This window comes from Sebastes umbrosus, chromosome 7 (genome assembly GCF_015220745.1).
Source record: "Sebastes umbrosus isolate fSebUmb1 chromosome 7, fSebUmb1.pri, whole genome shotgun sequence".
NCBI classification, from domain to species: Eukaryota; Metazoa; Chordata; class Actinopteri; order Perciformes; family Sebastidae; genus Sebastes; species Sebastes umbrosus.
In genome coordinates, this window is record NC_051275.1 from 22,582,892 (window position 1) to 22,597,224 (window position 14,333).

General features: G+C 39.6%; 1 protein-coding gene across 4 annotated transcripts in view; it reads right to left on the minus strand.

Moving 5' to 3' along the window:
- Positions 1-11,188, minus strand: part of porb (P450 (cytochrome) oxidoreductase b) — a 46,380-nt gene extending 35,192 nt beyond the window's left edge. For 3 of the 4 annotated variants that reach the window (XR_005207652.1, XR_005207653.1, XM_037775975.1), the window contains exons 1-2: positions 11,052-11,188; positions 5,785-5,972 (exon numbers count right to left, since the gene is read on the minus strand). Coding sequence is in view for 2 of the 4 variants with exons in the window: in XM_037775975.1 (XP_037631903.1) it covers positions 5,785-5,963 (179 nt within the window). In the remaining 2 variants the exon portion in view is untranslated. Of the gene's footprint in view, positions 1-1,723; positions 2,261-5,784; positions 5,973-11,051 lie in introns of those variants that run through there. The other variant, XM_037775976.1, reaches the window with a different exon arrangement.
- Positions 11,189-14,333: the final 3,145 nt, after the last annotated feature.

Genomic DNA, 14,333 nt, shown 5'->3' on the forward strand with positions numbered 1-14,333 from the left:
AAAAATGCAATTTCCATCTAATGTTCAACTACTTATTTGCTTGTCCTCGCTTTCCATTTATTTTTCATTATCTTTTAAATGCAATTTTAATGTTTTAAGTGTTATGTTTAATATATTTAATATATTTGTATGCCCCTGTAAAGCACTTTGAATTGCCTTGTGTCTGAATGGTGCTCTATAAATAAAATAGCCTTGTCTCACCTTACAGTCACTCAACGGGGAGGATTTTCTCTGCATCATTAGAAAATAGCTAGGTGAATCTCTCCAGTATCTTAATACTGTGTCAACAAATGCAAAGTATCTTGAGCATGTGGAAAATTAAACATTAAGTACATACAGCAAAAGATATCCCTTCTGATTGATTTCCCCATCTGTGTAACTCTAAATACAAACAACTGAGCACCCCTCCGCTCTCTCCTCCTTTTCCAAGACTGCGGTAATGTGAGCCACCGAGTGCAAAACCATGGTAACGCCATTCGCCCCGCTCAGAGGCCATCCTTACGATAATAACAATACTTTAGGAGCAAGTGTGCAAAAGAAGTCAGACGGCTGGCGGTACCACGGTTTTGCACTCTGTGACTCACGTTTCCACAGCTTCACAAGTGTGTTGGAGAACTACGGTGGCCTTCAGGTAACGTAAAAATGTGAAAGACTCTCTCTAGAGCCAGTGTTTTGGTTCGTCTGTTCTGGGCTACTGTAGAAACATGCCGGAGCAACATGGCGGACTCCGTGAAGAGGACCCGCTGCCTATCAAAGAACGTATATTGCCAAGAAGTCAATTGTTCGTTCCATTGCAACATCAGCGCCCAGCAGCAAAGCTACGCTTCCGCCATTTTGGACTGAAATCCGCTACCGGACACCAATAAAACGTCTGCCTAAAAAGTGCCATACAAGTGTAAAACAAAATCATTTCTATTCTATTGTCATATTCTTCCGAAAGGGCCTGTGTTGGGGATGAAGTTATCTGCCGAGACGGCCAGTTTGACTCTGATAACACACACATGGCCTCATAATCTCGAACATCTTTTCCTTTCTGCGATTGCTCGGGTCCAACATGAAAACAACTCATGCATGTTTGGGTTTAGTCATTGTTTGAACAATTCACAGTCTAGTCCAAATAGTTCAGAGCTCATCATCTGTATATATACTGTCAGAATTAACTTTCCATTCATTCATCCATCCAGAAACTAAACCTTTTCATGCAAACGTACTCGAGTGTAGTCTTAAACTCCAACACTCAAACGTGGAGGTAATCTTAAGACACTACAGTCAATGCTTTTCATTTTGCAATCTGACTTAAATGAAAAACAATAAAATTTAACGAAGCTAGAAACGTGCAACACAATGATAACCAACTGAACAGCGTTTGAGGAGCTTGTGGAGAAGAAGGAAAAAACAGAAGACACAATAATCAAATTGTGTTTGTAGTTAAACAGATTTTATGACCATCTCTTACACAACCTCCTGGGAACATTGTATGGTTTTGAAACCATTACCTGTCTATCAAGTACAACGTGCGAAGGGCTTACTTTGGAAATAAGCCAAAAGTTCAACCCTTACAAATCACTTACAAGGTGTCACTCAACAACTTATGTACATGCCCACGTGTTATCTAAACAGTAGGATTAAACAATAGCTGGTGAAAAATATTTAAGACAATTTCAAGCAAGTATTGTTTAAAAAAGATCTTTAGAAGGAGCAGTAAATCTGTCACTTTACTGACCTCTCAGCAGCATCTCTCCTGTCCTCTGGCAGGGAGAAGACACAGCCCATGGCATGCAGCCCTGTAGCTCACCGCTGCCACTAGCACCACTGGCTAGGCCGCCACGCCGGGAACCGCCACGCTCAAAATCAAAAGCAGGACGTCAACACTCCACAACCACAGGATGGAAAAACAAAACCAGTCCAGAAAGGCAGCCGCCAGCCGGACACTCGCAGGTTTTGGAGGAGCTGCCTGCCTTCACCTCAGAGGCTCCTACACGATCTGAACTCTTCCTGTGCTGCTCTCTGAAACCAGCAGCGTCTGTTCTCCACACAGCCTACAAGCCCTGTCAGTGTCTGGCAACCGCTGAGGACACAATGGTGGGAAACTGACTTTCCCATAAAATGTAGCCGGAGCTGCAGACCCACACTTTTGACTCACACAAACACACACTGAAACACTCTGGGGCTGAAAATGCCTTCCTCCTCATCCCCGCCCCTTTTCCTCTCCGGGCTGAAAGGTGTTGGGAACGAAAAAGTCTACAAGATCCATTCTGGCTGGTTATCAGAGCAACTCCTCGGTGGACCACTGAAGGAGGGGGGAAAGAGCTGTGAATGGTAGTTTTTTTTTTTTCCTTCTGAAGTATCCCCCGCCCCCATCTCACTGGAGGAGAGAGGGGAATGTCATTGCTATGGCAACCTCATTTATCATAAAAGGATTCCATTTGTGACATGGCCTTTCTCCAATGGCAGCGCAGCTCAGCCCACACACACACACTAAAAAGAAAAACAGGGGAGTGGGGAAAGAAGAATGAAAAAAAAAAGTAACTCAGGGCAAAGAAAGGGTTGCTTGTCTTTTGCCTCAACTTTCCACCTTTGGAGAGGACTCACAAAAGCAGCTTGGCTCGCCTTCCTAGTTTGCTCTCCAGGGAACTTTCAAAATGGGTTCAGGGCCAAAAACAAAAGCACAGGAAAGACATGGAAGACTACGCCCCCTTCATAACAGTTAGGTAATCACTGCTCTCTTTAAAAGGGGAGGGGAGCTCTATGTTCCCTTCCTGTATTCCCGCCCTCCACAGATGCACACTCTTCCCAAAGCAAAACGTGCTCTACAGGGGTCTTTCCCCCCGCTTTCAAGCCAACCCCTTGTTTCAACACAAATGCTCAGGATCTCCCCCACTCGGCCTCCAACACTGTCTCCATTCAGATGACCTCAGCCACCCAGAGAGTGAGGCTGCTGCTGTTTAGAGGCTTTACTCTGGTGACCAAAGAAATAGTGTCGTGGGTGGGGAGGGGCTTAAAAAGTGGCCAGTGGAAGGAGAGTCCACTGAACTTAAGCAAAGCCTCCATCACTCCACTGATAAGTGATGAGTAAGCCCGTCGCAATTATTACATAATCACGATTATTTGAGCTGACCACGATCAATTTGCCTAATCGTTAGATTCCACAATCAAGGGAATTTAAAGCCAATGTTACAAGTAGGGATGTCACGATACCAGAAGTTTAGCAGTCCATACCAATACCGTGGATGTATAAAGAGAATTCATTCCTATGAGAGCTGCTCAGTGGCGCATGAAGCCAAAATGGCTCGACTGCTGAGAGATAAAGGGATCTTCCGGCGATCCTCCGCATCCATTTGGTCCATAGCGCAGGCGAAGTAACGCTTTCCTTTAACTCCGCCTCCCAGCACTCGGTCCAGCCACGGTATGGGTTTCATTCAAATGAACGGAGGAAGGGAAATAACTCTGGATTTGGCTATAAGTGTATTTTACAACTTTTAGGACCTAATGATTTAAATAAGGGCTATTCCAGTGTTCATACTGGGAAGTTGATTTACCTCAAAAAAACATTATCCGCTGATTTACAGACGTCTCTTTCTCAATGTAAGTCTATGGGAAAAAGTCTTTTGGGCCCAATGGCATCATATGACGGACACAGAGGTTGTAATTCCACCGTTCGGCCACTATGAAAATTATCTTCACAACCCGATACTCTTCCTGGGGGCTTCATCAATTCACGTGAAATTGCACGATTCTCAATACAAATTTGATAATACGGTAGAAAACAAAAACAAAACAATACATGCCATGTACTTCAACTTACACTCTTTTACTATCGTTTGCATACTTTTCTTTGTGAATTTATTATTAATCCCTGACAATCTGCCTCAAGATTCTTGCCAAAAACTAAATTTTTACAAGATTACATTTGAACACATCATAATAACATTATAATTTACCTTCACCCAATACTCATTTTTACTGAATAGAGCTTGAACTCAATGCAACCTCTGTTAATGCTAGCTGTTAGCTCCGTTATTTAGCCAAGCAGGACTGTGCTGCCCACCGGCTGCTAACTGCTAGCAGCTAACGTTAACTAGCTCTCCTACTGCTGATTATTACACACAGATTTGTTGTTTGCAAAGTAGCATTATCAGGGACGATTCTATTGTCCCTAGGCTGACGGGACGCAGTTAGTCTCGAGCCCTAATCCTTGCGGTACTGTAGAAAAACGTCATATTTGCAGAATTTTGGCATCGACTTGGTACCAAAGTATCGTTTCTCCTGACAAGTGTCTACCTGAGCACATGGTTCCAATGTCAGGAACAAACATGGGAAAAGAGAGAGCTTGACTGTCTGGATCTTATGGCTGTTGGGCAGGTTTTTCTGGTGCCAATAACGGCTCTCTTGATCTCCTACGGGTGCAGCAGTGTGTCTGACAGCTCTGTGAAAAGTTATGCTGGAGTTGTCGCTCCATTAAGCTTTTCTAATGAGATAATTCCCATAACAATGTTTGGAAGGAAACATGGTGTTATAAGAGTAGCTTGGGTCCTTTCAGAAATACCGCACTGTGTAGTGCACTAGGTGAACTGAGTGTCTCATACCTCTTAACAGCAAGCAAGCGAACAAACTCTGGCGAATTATTAGCAAACAATTGTCCAGATATACTACGAGCAATTTCACTCTATATTACATAGAGTGAAATTGATTTATGTCAGTTACTGCCAGCGTCGATTTTGATCAATGAAAATAGGTTGGAGGTGGAGCAGGTGCACAAAGCTTTGCGAAAATAGAGCCAGGGCAAGCATTTTTTCAAACAAGCGACCCGTCGCTTAGCCCGTCGCATAATTTCGACAAGTAGCCATTGAAATTAACAACATGGATTTAGGTCTAGTTGCAAAGCCAAACACAGCAGCACCGCTTTGTTGCATAAAATGAACACTACAATTTTAACTCTGTTATTTGTATGACAATTAATTGTCAAATAAAATGACACGATTGTGAGAGCCCTAATGATGAGGGGAGGTAATAGAAGCACTCACACGAGAGAGAGGGAGGATCAGATAAGTAACAGATAGTGTGTACAAGAGCAGGACAAGGAGTGAGAAACAAAGGTCACTACTAGCGGAACATTTACAAGCCTTAAGCCATGCATTGTCACACACTTGCTTTTTACACAATGTGGCTAACTAGATTTCATTTGAAAGTAAATGACAAAACATTCTTGGACCATTGATTATTTAAAACAGGTCTGAAACCAAACCCATACCCCAGCGAACACAAACACACGAACACACGTGACTACTTTGCTTGAGAGTTTGGCCCAACAAAAGGGTCATTTTTGCCAGGATTTAATCAAACTCTGAACCAATATACAGAACAGAAATCTGTTAAATCTAGGGCTGAAACTAACGCTTATTTTCATTGTTGATTAATTGTTTGGTCTATAAAATGTCAGAAAATAATAGAAAATGTCTTAGTTTCTCAAAGTCCAGGGTGGTGTCTTTAAATGTCTTGTTTTGTCAGTACAAAACCCAAAGATATTCAGTTTAATATGATTGAAAAAGCAGGTAATCTCCATATTTGAGAGGCTGAAAACAGCATTGTCTGACATTTTTGCATGAACGATGAATCGATTATCAAAATTATCACAAAAAAACCCACATATATGCTCTTCTCCTTACATTTGTCAGACTTAATTTTGTTCTCCTAAAGATGTGGTCAGATCTGAATAGGAATCATGTAATACTCCAAACTCTTTTGAAAAATTTAAATCTAAGATATAATGTGATGGGTACTCACGGTGTGTCGAGCCTCTTGAATTCGGGGAGGGGCTCTGGCTTCTTGCGGGACATGAACCAATAGATGACGAGGCCGACAATCAGGGTGAAGAGGAAGAGGTCCAGGTTGCTGAAAAGAGGCTCCTCTTCATCCACCGTGGGCTCGGTGTGGGTGGTGGTTTCAGCGTCCATGTCGGTCATGTTGACACTCTACATGGGGACAGAACAAACAGTGTTAGATCAGAATCTAACATGCAATACTATAGTGCAAAACAGTTATATGATTGATTATTTTGCAGAAAATGAATCAAATTTGATCATTGAGCCATCATTTTTTTCAGTAAAAATAGCAAATATTTGCCTCTTCCAGCTCATATTATTGTATAATAAATCCACTTGGACTGTAATAAGTAGCTTGAAGACATTTGTTTTGACTGAAGGGTTGGACATTTGTTACTTTTTTACTATTCGACAGATTTATTTTTAACATAACCATCATCTTATAATGATTAAGCAAGCTATAATTTTAAATCTGCATTTTAAAATCTGTTTCAGTTCAGTTAAAAACCCCAACTGAGCAAAACTGGGGGACTCTGGCATAAAACTGGTTAAAATGCTGCACAGAACAATATGATTGCTAACATATGTGAGCAGTGTTCTACACACCATACAATGATGACTTTTGTGCAGGCATTATTGGACAATTGGCTCTACATACTATAACATTGTAAACCGCTGCTTTCGACACAAGAGGAATTTCTTGTCATACATCACGCTCTTTTCACACTGAGCACGAGAGAACATCATGTTCTGAACTCTCAAATCTTTCTACACTATTGTCAGATGAAAACATAATACAGTCAAAAACACTTCCCTGTAAATCTTAAATTGAATATTTCAATGATATTTTCATAAATCAGCATAATACAATGGAATACAAATATGTGATCATCTCTTATTTAATGTGTAACATTTTGTCACTAGACAATTCAGTTTTAACATGACAGTAGCTACACAGCAGCAGCTTTGTTAATATGTTTAACTGGTCTGTTAAAATTGCACTTGCTAGTTTTGTAATAGCAATATCAATTGTGCCTTTTACCAAATCTACATTATAGCCTGACCAATACTGGATCTTTAAGGCCGATACCAATAGATATTTAAGAGTTTAAAAAGTCTGATGCACACATAACATAAACAAACATTTTGATAAGGATCACTTCAACTTAGTTATTAAAGAATTGTGACCAAAATATGTACTAAAGGGAACATATAAAACAATAAACTTCAGTTTGATTGACAACTATGTTATACAACATTGCTACTGTATATAAAGACAGCGACAAACTAAAAAGTCAAAGTACACGTCAAATACATTTTTCCCAAAGATGGTTTCTGTCATTTTGGGTAGTTCTCATCACGCTGATGTATGTTCAAATGTTGATATTTTTGTTAAGTTTGGTTTTAAGTAGTTATTTGATGCTATAAAAAGGAGGTTAGACGTCATGATTGACAGCCGCTCTGAGTGAAGTAGTCATGCGGCCGGAGGCTCTTGAATTGTACAAGAGAGGTGATGTAACTTTAACTTTCCATAACCGTCAGAAGTCTGTGTAATAGAGTGTCACTTTGTTCAGCTACCGTGGTGCTAACGTAGCAGCTAGGTGGCTCACGCTAACGAGCTGCGGCTGTGCTCGGCTTGTGATTGGCTCGGGCAGATGTGTGGGCGGGACCTTGATACCGGGGCTCCAGCCCCCAAATCACTACTGAGCAGACTCTGGCTCCAAATGATGTCAACACTCAAGATGGCAGTTCCCGTATCAGGGACATTTTGGCCTCACTTTTGTACAGTCACAATCAGTGCACGAGAAGAGAAATGGACGTGAGAAAAGCAAGCGAACGAGTAAAGTCACACAGAAGGCTCTTCTCTTTTTTTTAATCTCATCTCATCATTCCAATACACTGATATTTTCACAACGACATGGCCATCTGGAATGAAGCTAAGTGGTGAGTGTGAGTGATGTGAAAATGGTCGGCAGACGTCGCTTTGTTTCATGTACGTATCATAACAATGGCTTGTATATCAGCAGTCCTCGGTCTTCAGGTTTCCCTTTTTGAATGACGAATGAATACAGACTAACGCGACCTGCTGGTATGCAGAATTATTTAATCTCATTCAGGCTCAGAACGTATGTTCTAACTGGCCGTCGGCTGTAGTCTTTGTAATGTGTTCGGGTGAAACTTGACGACCAAAACAAAGACGCCATGTGGCTACGCAACAGTCGGCCTTCGTCGCCGCTAGTTCTTAGATGTCGGGTTGGTGTGTCTGGGCCTTAACCTTAACCATTCGTGGTCAGTGACTAACCTTAACCACTCAATGTCAATGCCTAACCTTAACCATTCAAGGTTAATGCCTAACCTTAACCATTCAATGTCAATGCCTAACCTTAACCATTCAATGTCAATGCCTAATCTTAAGCATTCAATGTCAATGCCTAACCTTAAGCATTCAATGTCAATGCCTAACCTTAATCATTCAATGTCAATGATTAACCTTAATCATTCAATGTCAATGACTTTTTGGGCCATTTTGTCCTTACTGGACAGTGGCCAGTATAGAGGCAGCAAACAAGGGGATGTTATGCAACAGGGGTCACCAGCTGGAATCGAATAAGGAACAGTACTAGGGCCGAATGTCTTGAATACCATTTTTTGGGCTTTGAAGCTTCGATGAGAAATATTAAAAGCTTTGTGGCGCAGCAGGATGATATGTTCTTCTGTCTGTCTCCATCTCCCCCATTTCAGTGCCGTTGCCGCACTACTGTACTAACGCACCTCTACACACAACAAACAGAGATATCCGTCTGAGAATAATTAATAATAATTAATGTTGAATATGAATAATAAACAATGTTGTTGGATTATTCTTTATTTCATGGGCTATTATGGGATTTATACTTTATTATTACATACTATATACCATAACCATTTGTGGTGCAGTTGAATTGTATTGCATTATACTGAGAGGTTTATTTTGTCCACCCTATTTATGGATAGAATATGTAATACTGTTAAGTCTGATCAGGAGATAAGGCACAAACTAAAATCACTCATACAGTATCTCCTGTTTGTTGTTATGCAGACTGCTTTGCTCAGTGATCTCCCAGGAGGGTCAATTAGCAAACTTAGATCACAAGTCCTCCTGTCTCAAGTTCATTGTGTGTTATATAGTGTAGGTATAAAGTTAGCTGCTAATGGTAGTCACAACAACAGACAAAACTCACTTCAAAAATGAATACCAATAGAATAGCCACTAGTGGATCAACAAATGGTAACTGCAGAGTGGCACAGTACAAAAACAACCTTCGGTCAGTCATCATTTTTGGCGAACCCTACCAACGGAAAAAAAAATACAATCTGACCTGAAAATGTTTAATGAAAAGATGAAACACTGACTGAAACTAAACAAAAAACCCGGGATCACTGATTGGGAACATACATATGTAAATTGGTTTGAATGTAAGATGTTGTATTTTATGTATAATGAATGAAATTCATGACAATCCATGTCTGCTGATAAATAGATAATAATTAGTAAATAACTTCTTTGAAATTTCTTTAAAAACTCCCTGATTCATCATATTAGCTACCAGGTTACATCTGTACAGATAAAAAGTCACACAATGGTGAGATTAGTGATGATCAGAAGGGTCTTCTATTAGTTTTGGTTTTGGAGGTAAATATTTGGGTAATTTGGCAGTAATTCCAAAGAAATTTCAAATAGGTAACTTGCCAATTATCACCTAATTACCATGAAATTTGCGGACCTGTAAAATGAAGTGTTACCAAATATAGTCATGCAATAAGGTTACATGATATATTCCATTATTCTACCGTCTGGTACCGCTGACTCAGTGTTTACAGTTTTAAAGCGTTCTACCTAGATTTCAGAAGTGGCAGACAAAAAAAAATTAAGTGGCCGGTAGAAATGTTCAGTGACCTGCCACTTACAATTTCATGGTAATTTGGTGATAATTGGCAAGTTACCTATTTGAAATTTCTTTGTAATTACTGCCAAATCACCAAATATTTACCTCCAAACCAAAACTAATAGAAGACACTTCTGATCAGCACTAATCTCACCATTGTGTGACTTATTGTCTATACAGATGTAACCTGGTGGCTAATATAATGAAAAAAAATTCAGACCCTGCCTACATGTATTATCCCTGTCAAATAAATTAATAAATAAAAACTACACACACAATTAAGGCAACTTTTACTAATTATTTTGACAATTTATTACTGATTTTTCCTTGCTGATTTCACACACATGTCCATAAAAGAAGTGACTATTCTTAATAAGGACTTCTCCTTATCAAGAGTAGTTTCTTGGTAAAGCCACACACACCCTTGATAGACACTTTATATACTGTATATTTATCTATCAGTTTTTTTGTTTTTATAACTGTTTTAATTATGTCTTAATGTTGTTTTGCACTTTGTCGCATTGTTCTTGAATGTTTATGTAAAGCACTTTGAATTGCCCTGTTGCTGAAATGTGCTATACAAATAAAGCTGCCTTGCCTTACATGTATTGACCCTGTCAAATAAATTAATAAATAAAAACTACACACACAACTTAGGCAACTTTTACTAATTATTTTGACAATTTATTACTGATTTCACACACAAAAATGTCCATAAAAGAAGTGACTATTCTTGATAAGGAGAAGAGGTTTCTTGGTAATAGACATTGTATATACTATAAGCCAACACATGGTCTATTCAAAGTCATGTGGGACTTCGGTTAGTCGCCAGTAAAGTCAAGTGAAAGACGCTTCTGGCGGTTTGAACTACCAGTGAAACCAGCCACGGGACCAGGTTTACAAGAGTTCATCCTTTTGGCTCTTCTGCCTTTAAGCAAACAATTATGCAACACTAGAAGAGTAGTGGCACCGGGTTTCCCACAGTCTGTATGAAAGCTACACATGTAATGAAGCCCTCCAAGTTTCACTAGTTTTAATGAGAAAATCTAAAATAAAAGGAGGAAGTTAAGTAAAGATAGCCAGCGGGAGAGGATTTAAGGCCCTGGCTGTTGCCTAGGACACGACTTGTTCCTTAAGTTCGCCTCACTTTGGAGTCTTCTAATAACATGTTTTCACTGACAAATATCACCTGTATTTAAAGTGTCTAGCTTCAATGTGATGCTAATACAGCTTCTGTGTAATCCCCGCAGACTGCCACAGATGTAAAACATTATAAATGTGAGTTATTAGTGGTTGTTCTTACCTTTTCACCTCCCCTCTTTGTGTCAGACTCGCTTCACACTGTCAACTCAACACGGAAGGGAATCTCTCCGCCATGGAGGATCATACCAACTCACGTCCTAGCGGGGGTGGATTCCTGCACTTTCAACGCCAAAATAAACATTAATCCAGACATAGTTACATAAATTCATAAACTACATATGTTTGTCTTTTTTAAAAGTACGTTTCTGTTTAAATTGTGTGCTCAAATAGAGTTTTTTTATGTGTTTATTTCATGCGAGCACGTACGTGTCTCAATTTGGTACCGTCCACAGAGGCATTACCTAATATCACAGTGTATGTAACCCACCGTGGAGGTGCAGCCCATGCTTCCATGGATGCAGCAGGACAAAGGTCATGGTTATGTAATTCCAATTCTAAGTGTGTTTGTGTGTGTATGACAGACTGAAATTACAGACTCTTCAAAAAGTGTCCTCCTCAGACTTCTAAATAGATAATTCATACGACACCTTCTCACACAAAAAGTACCTCAATCATATAATGCCAGGGATTCTCAACCACTGGGCCGCGGCCCACTGGTGGGCCTCAGAGAGACACCTAGTGGGCCGAGAAGGTGCTGCCAAATGGTTAGATTAACCGCTATTCTGTATTTCAGAGGTTATTGCGGGCTCACTTATAAAGTTAGAATAAAGATACTGGCATCATATGAAACTATAAAAACCTAAGGAACCTGTCGGTACCAACCATGTCATACTAGCTTGTCGGGAAGGAGGTTAAATAATGCTCCAAACTTACGCTGATTTTTGGTGAGGAAAAACTGCCATGGCCATTTTCAAATGGGTCCCTTGACCTCTGACCTCAAGATATGTGAATGAAAATAGGTTCTATGGGTACCCACGAGTCTCCCCTTTACAGACATATATGTCACAGATGCAGTGACACAAAATCAAGCAATTGTTGAAGGCAGTAAAAGTGTGTGGAGAGGAAATATGATCATGAATACTTTGGATTCATAATGGCAGGCAGTGATGGGTGAGGTTAAGCTGAATATGTATGTGGATCATTACACCTGACAGTGGCGTAACACATATTTACAGCCCAGTTTGTCATTTATTTGGGAAGGGAACATTTTTTAACAAGCGGAGGGGCCTCGGGTTACAAAAGGTTGAGAACCCCTGTCGTATACTGTATATACTGTATATGTTCTTTATGTATATGTTCTTAATATGCCTTGTGCACAGTATTTCTTATATATGTACATTCATACTTCCTGATATGTATATGTTCTTAATATGCCCTTGTACAAAGTATTTCCTTTTATAATTGTAATATAACTTTTTATTTTTAATGGAGCTTCCCAGCAAAAAGCATTTCACAAGATTGTACTTGTATAACCGGCGTGACAATAAACATCTTGAATCTTGAATCCTAAAAAGGGTTTTTTTTTTTGTTTTTTTCACAATGCCAAGGGCACTTGATACATTGCCCAACAACCTGTGAGGGTTTTCTGCCTGCACTCTCAGAGTGGAAGAAGTATTTAGATTATTTAAATAAAAATAGCTATGCCAAAAACAAGGACTCTTTTATAAGTAAAAGACATGCATTCAAAGTTTAAGGCAAAAGTTCAGACTTAAAATATGCGCAAAATATGACTTGTGAGCATCTCTGCTTTTTAGTTCATGACAGTATTGTATATTTTAAGTGTTTTTATTACGCCAAAAAATTGTGGACAGTATTCACTGCGTTCACAGGACTTCTTTGTGCTCTCTGTCCCAAAAGCTCGGACAAAAATTGGAGAAAGGGTTTTTGCATATTCTGCACCCTCAGCCTGGAATTTGCTCCAAAATGACCTTAAAATCAAGGAGCTGGTATCATTAAACATTTTTAAATCTAAAATGAAGGCTTTAGAAGCAGACTCTATGGCATTCCAATGTTTTTAGCCCCCCTTGTTGTACAGCTGACTCCCAGAAAAGTTCCTTTTTGTCCCCCCATTTGTCTTTAGATAGTTCTCTTTTAATGCAAATTTTAGTGCTTTTAGTGTTTGTGAATTGTATTTTATCTCTATTTGTGTCTGTGTCTGCAACTTTGTGTTCTTGCGTCTGACCGTCTTGCCAAGGTGTCCCTTGGAAAAGAGGTTCTTAATCTCAATGGGACTAACCTGGTTAAATAAAGGTTAAATAAAACATTTTTAAATAAAAGTAGCTATGCCAAAAACAAGAACTCTTTTATAAGAAAAGGACATGCATTCAAAGTTTTAAATAAAAGTTCAGACTTGAAACTTGCAAAATGTGACTTGTGAGCATCTCTGTTTTTTAGTTCACGACAGTACACTTTGTATACTTTAACTTATAGTACTTAGCCAATGATTTATGTATTACATAAAGATGCTTACTCCGTTTGCTATTCGACTTGATGATTTGTGATGAGATTTAATGTGTTTTTCTCGCATGCCTCTACGGTTAACGGATAATCCAAAAACTTGATGAATTGAAGTAAAGTCACATCAAAACATACTTTTACAAACTCTCACACAATTTAATAGATTACTCTATCAAAAAGTAAGCACAACTACAAGCCAAGAATTATTTCTGTAGGCCTATAAGGCAAGAATACTTAATTTTACTTTTCTTAAAGGGACTATTTGTAACTTTCAGAAATGCTTCTTAACAGCGACACCTGTGGCCGTGAAATCAACGAAAGTCAGCGTCGGGCTCGCGCTTGCTCGCTCTAAATATACCTGAACGAGCATCGCTCAAAACAGTGAGGCGACACACGTCAGCTAAGACCACAATATCACTCTATATTTCAGCTGCTTGGCAGTAATGTTAGCTGACCAGACCAAGGTCTCTCCATGAACATGATTTAGGTCTGATCCTAGTGTTGGCTTTTCCTGCCTCAGCCCAGGCTGAGGTATGAAGGAACTGGCCTTCTACCTCCAAGAGGTCAAGGCCCAGTTACGTGTTGGTTAATCTTGTGTGACAAAGAGAATTTCCAAACAGACGGGTTAAAGCATAATAATACAATTTATTCCGAACAATCAATGTTGCATAAGTAAAAATAAAAGAGTTTACAGATATCTGGATCCAACCTACGTGTCCCTGACAACATACAGTGCATGGGTCAGTTCGCGAAGTCTGAACCCCGAGCTATCCCTGATCCAGCCTATTCATGGTTTACACAATATTAATATTCATGAGCTTATGGCACGTGATGTTTCTGCTGCATGTCTTCTTCTTCTGTTATCTCCTTCTGACTCCTTCCTCCCTTTGGCCTTGAAAAAGAAGAACAGCACCTCCCTCTCCTC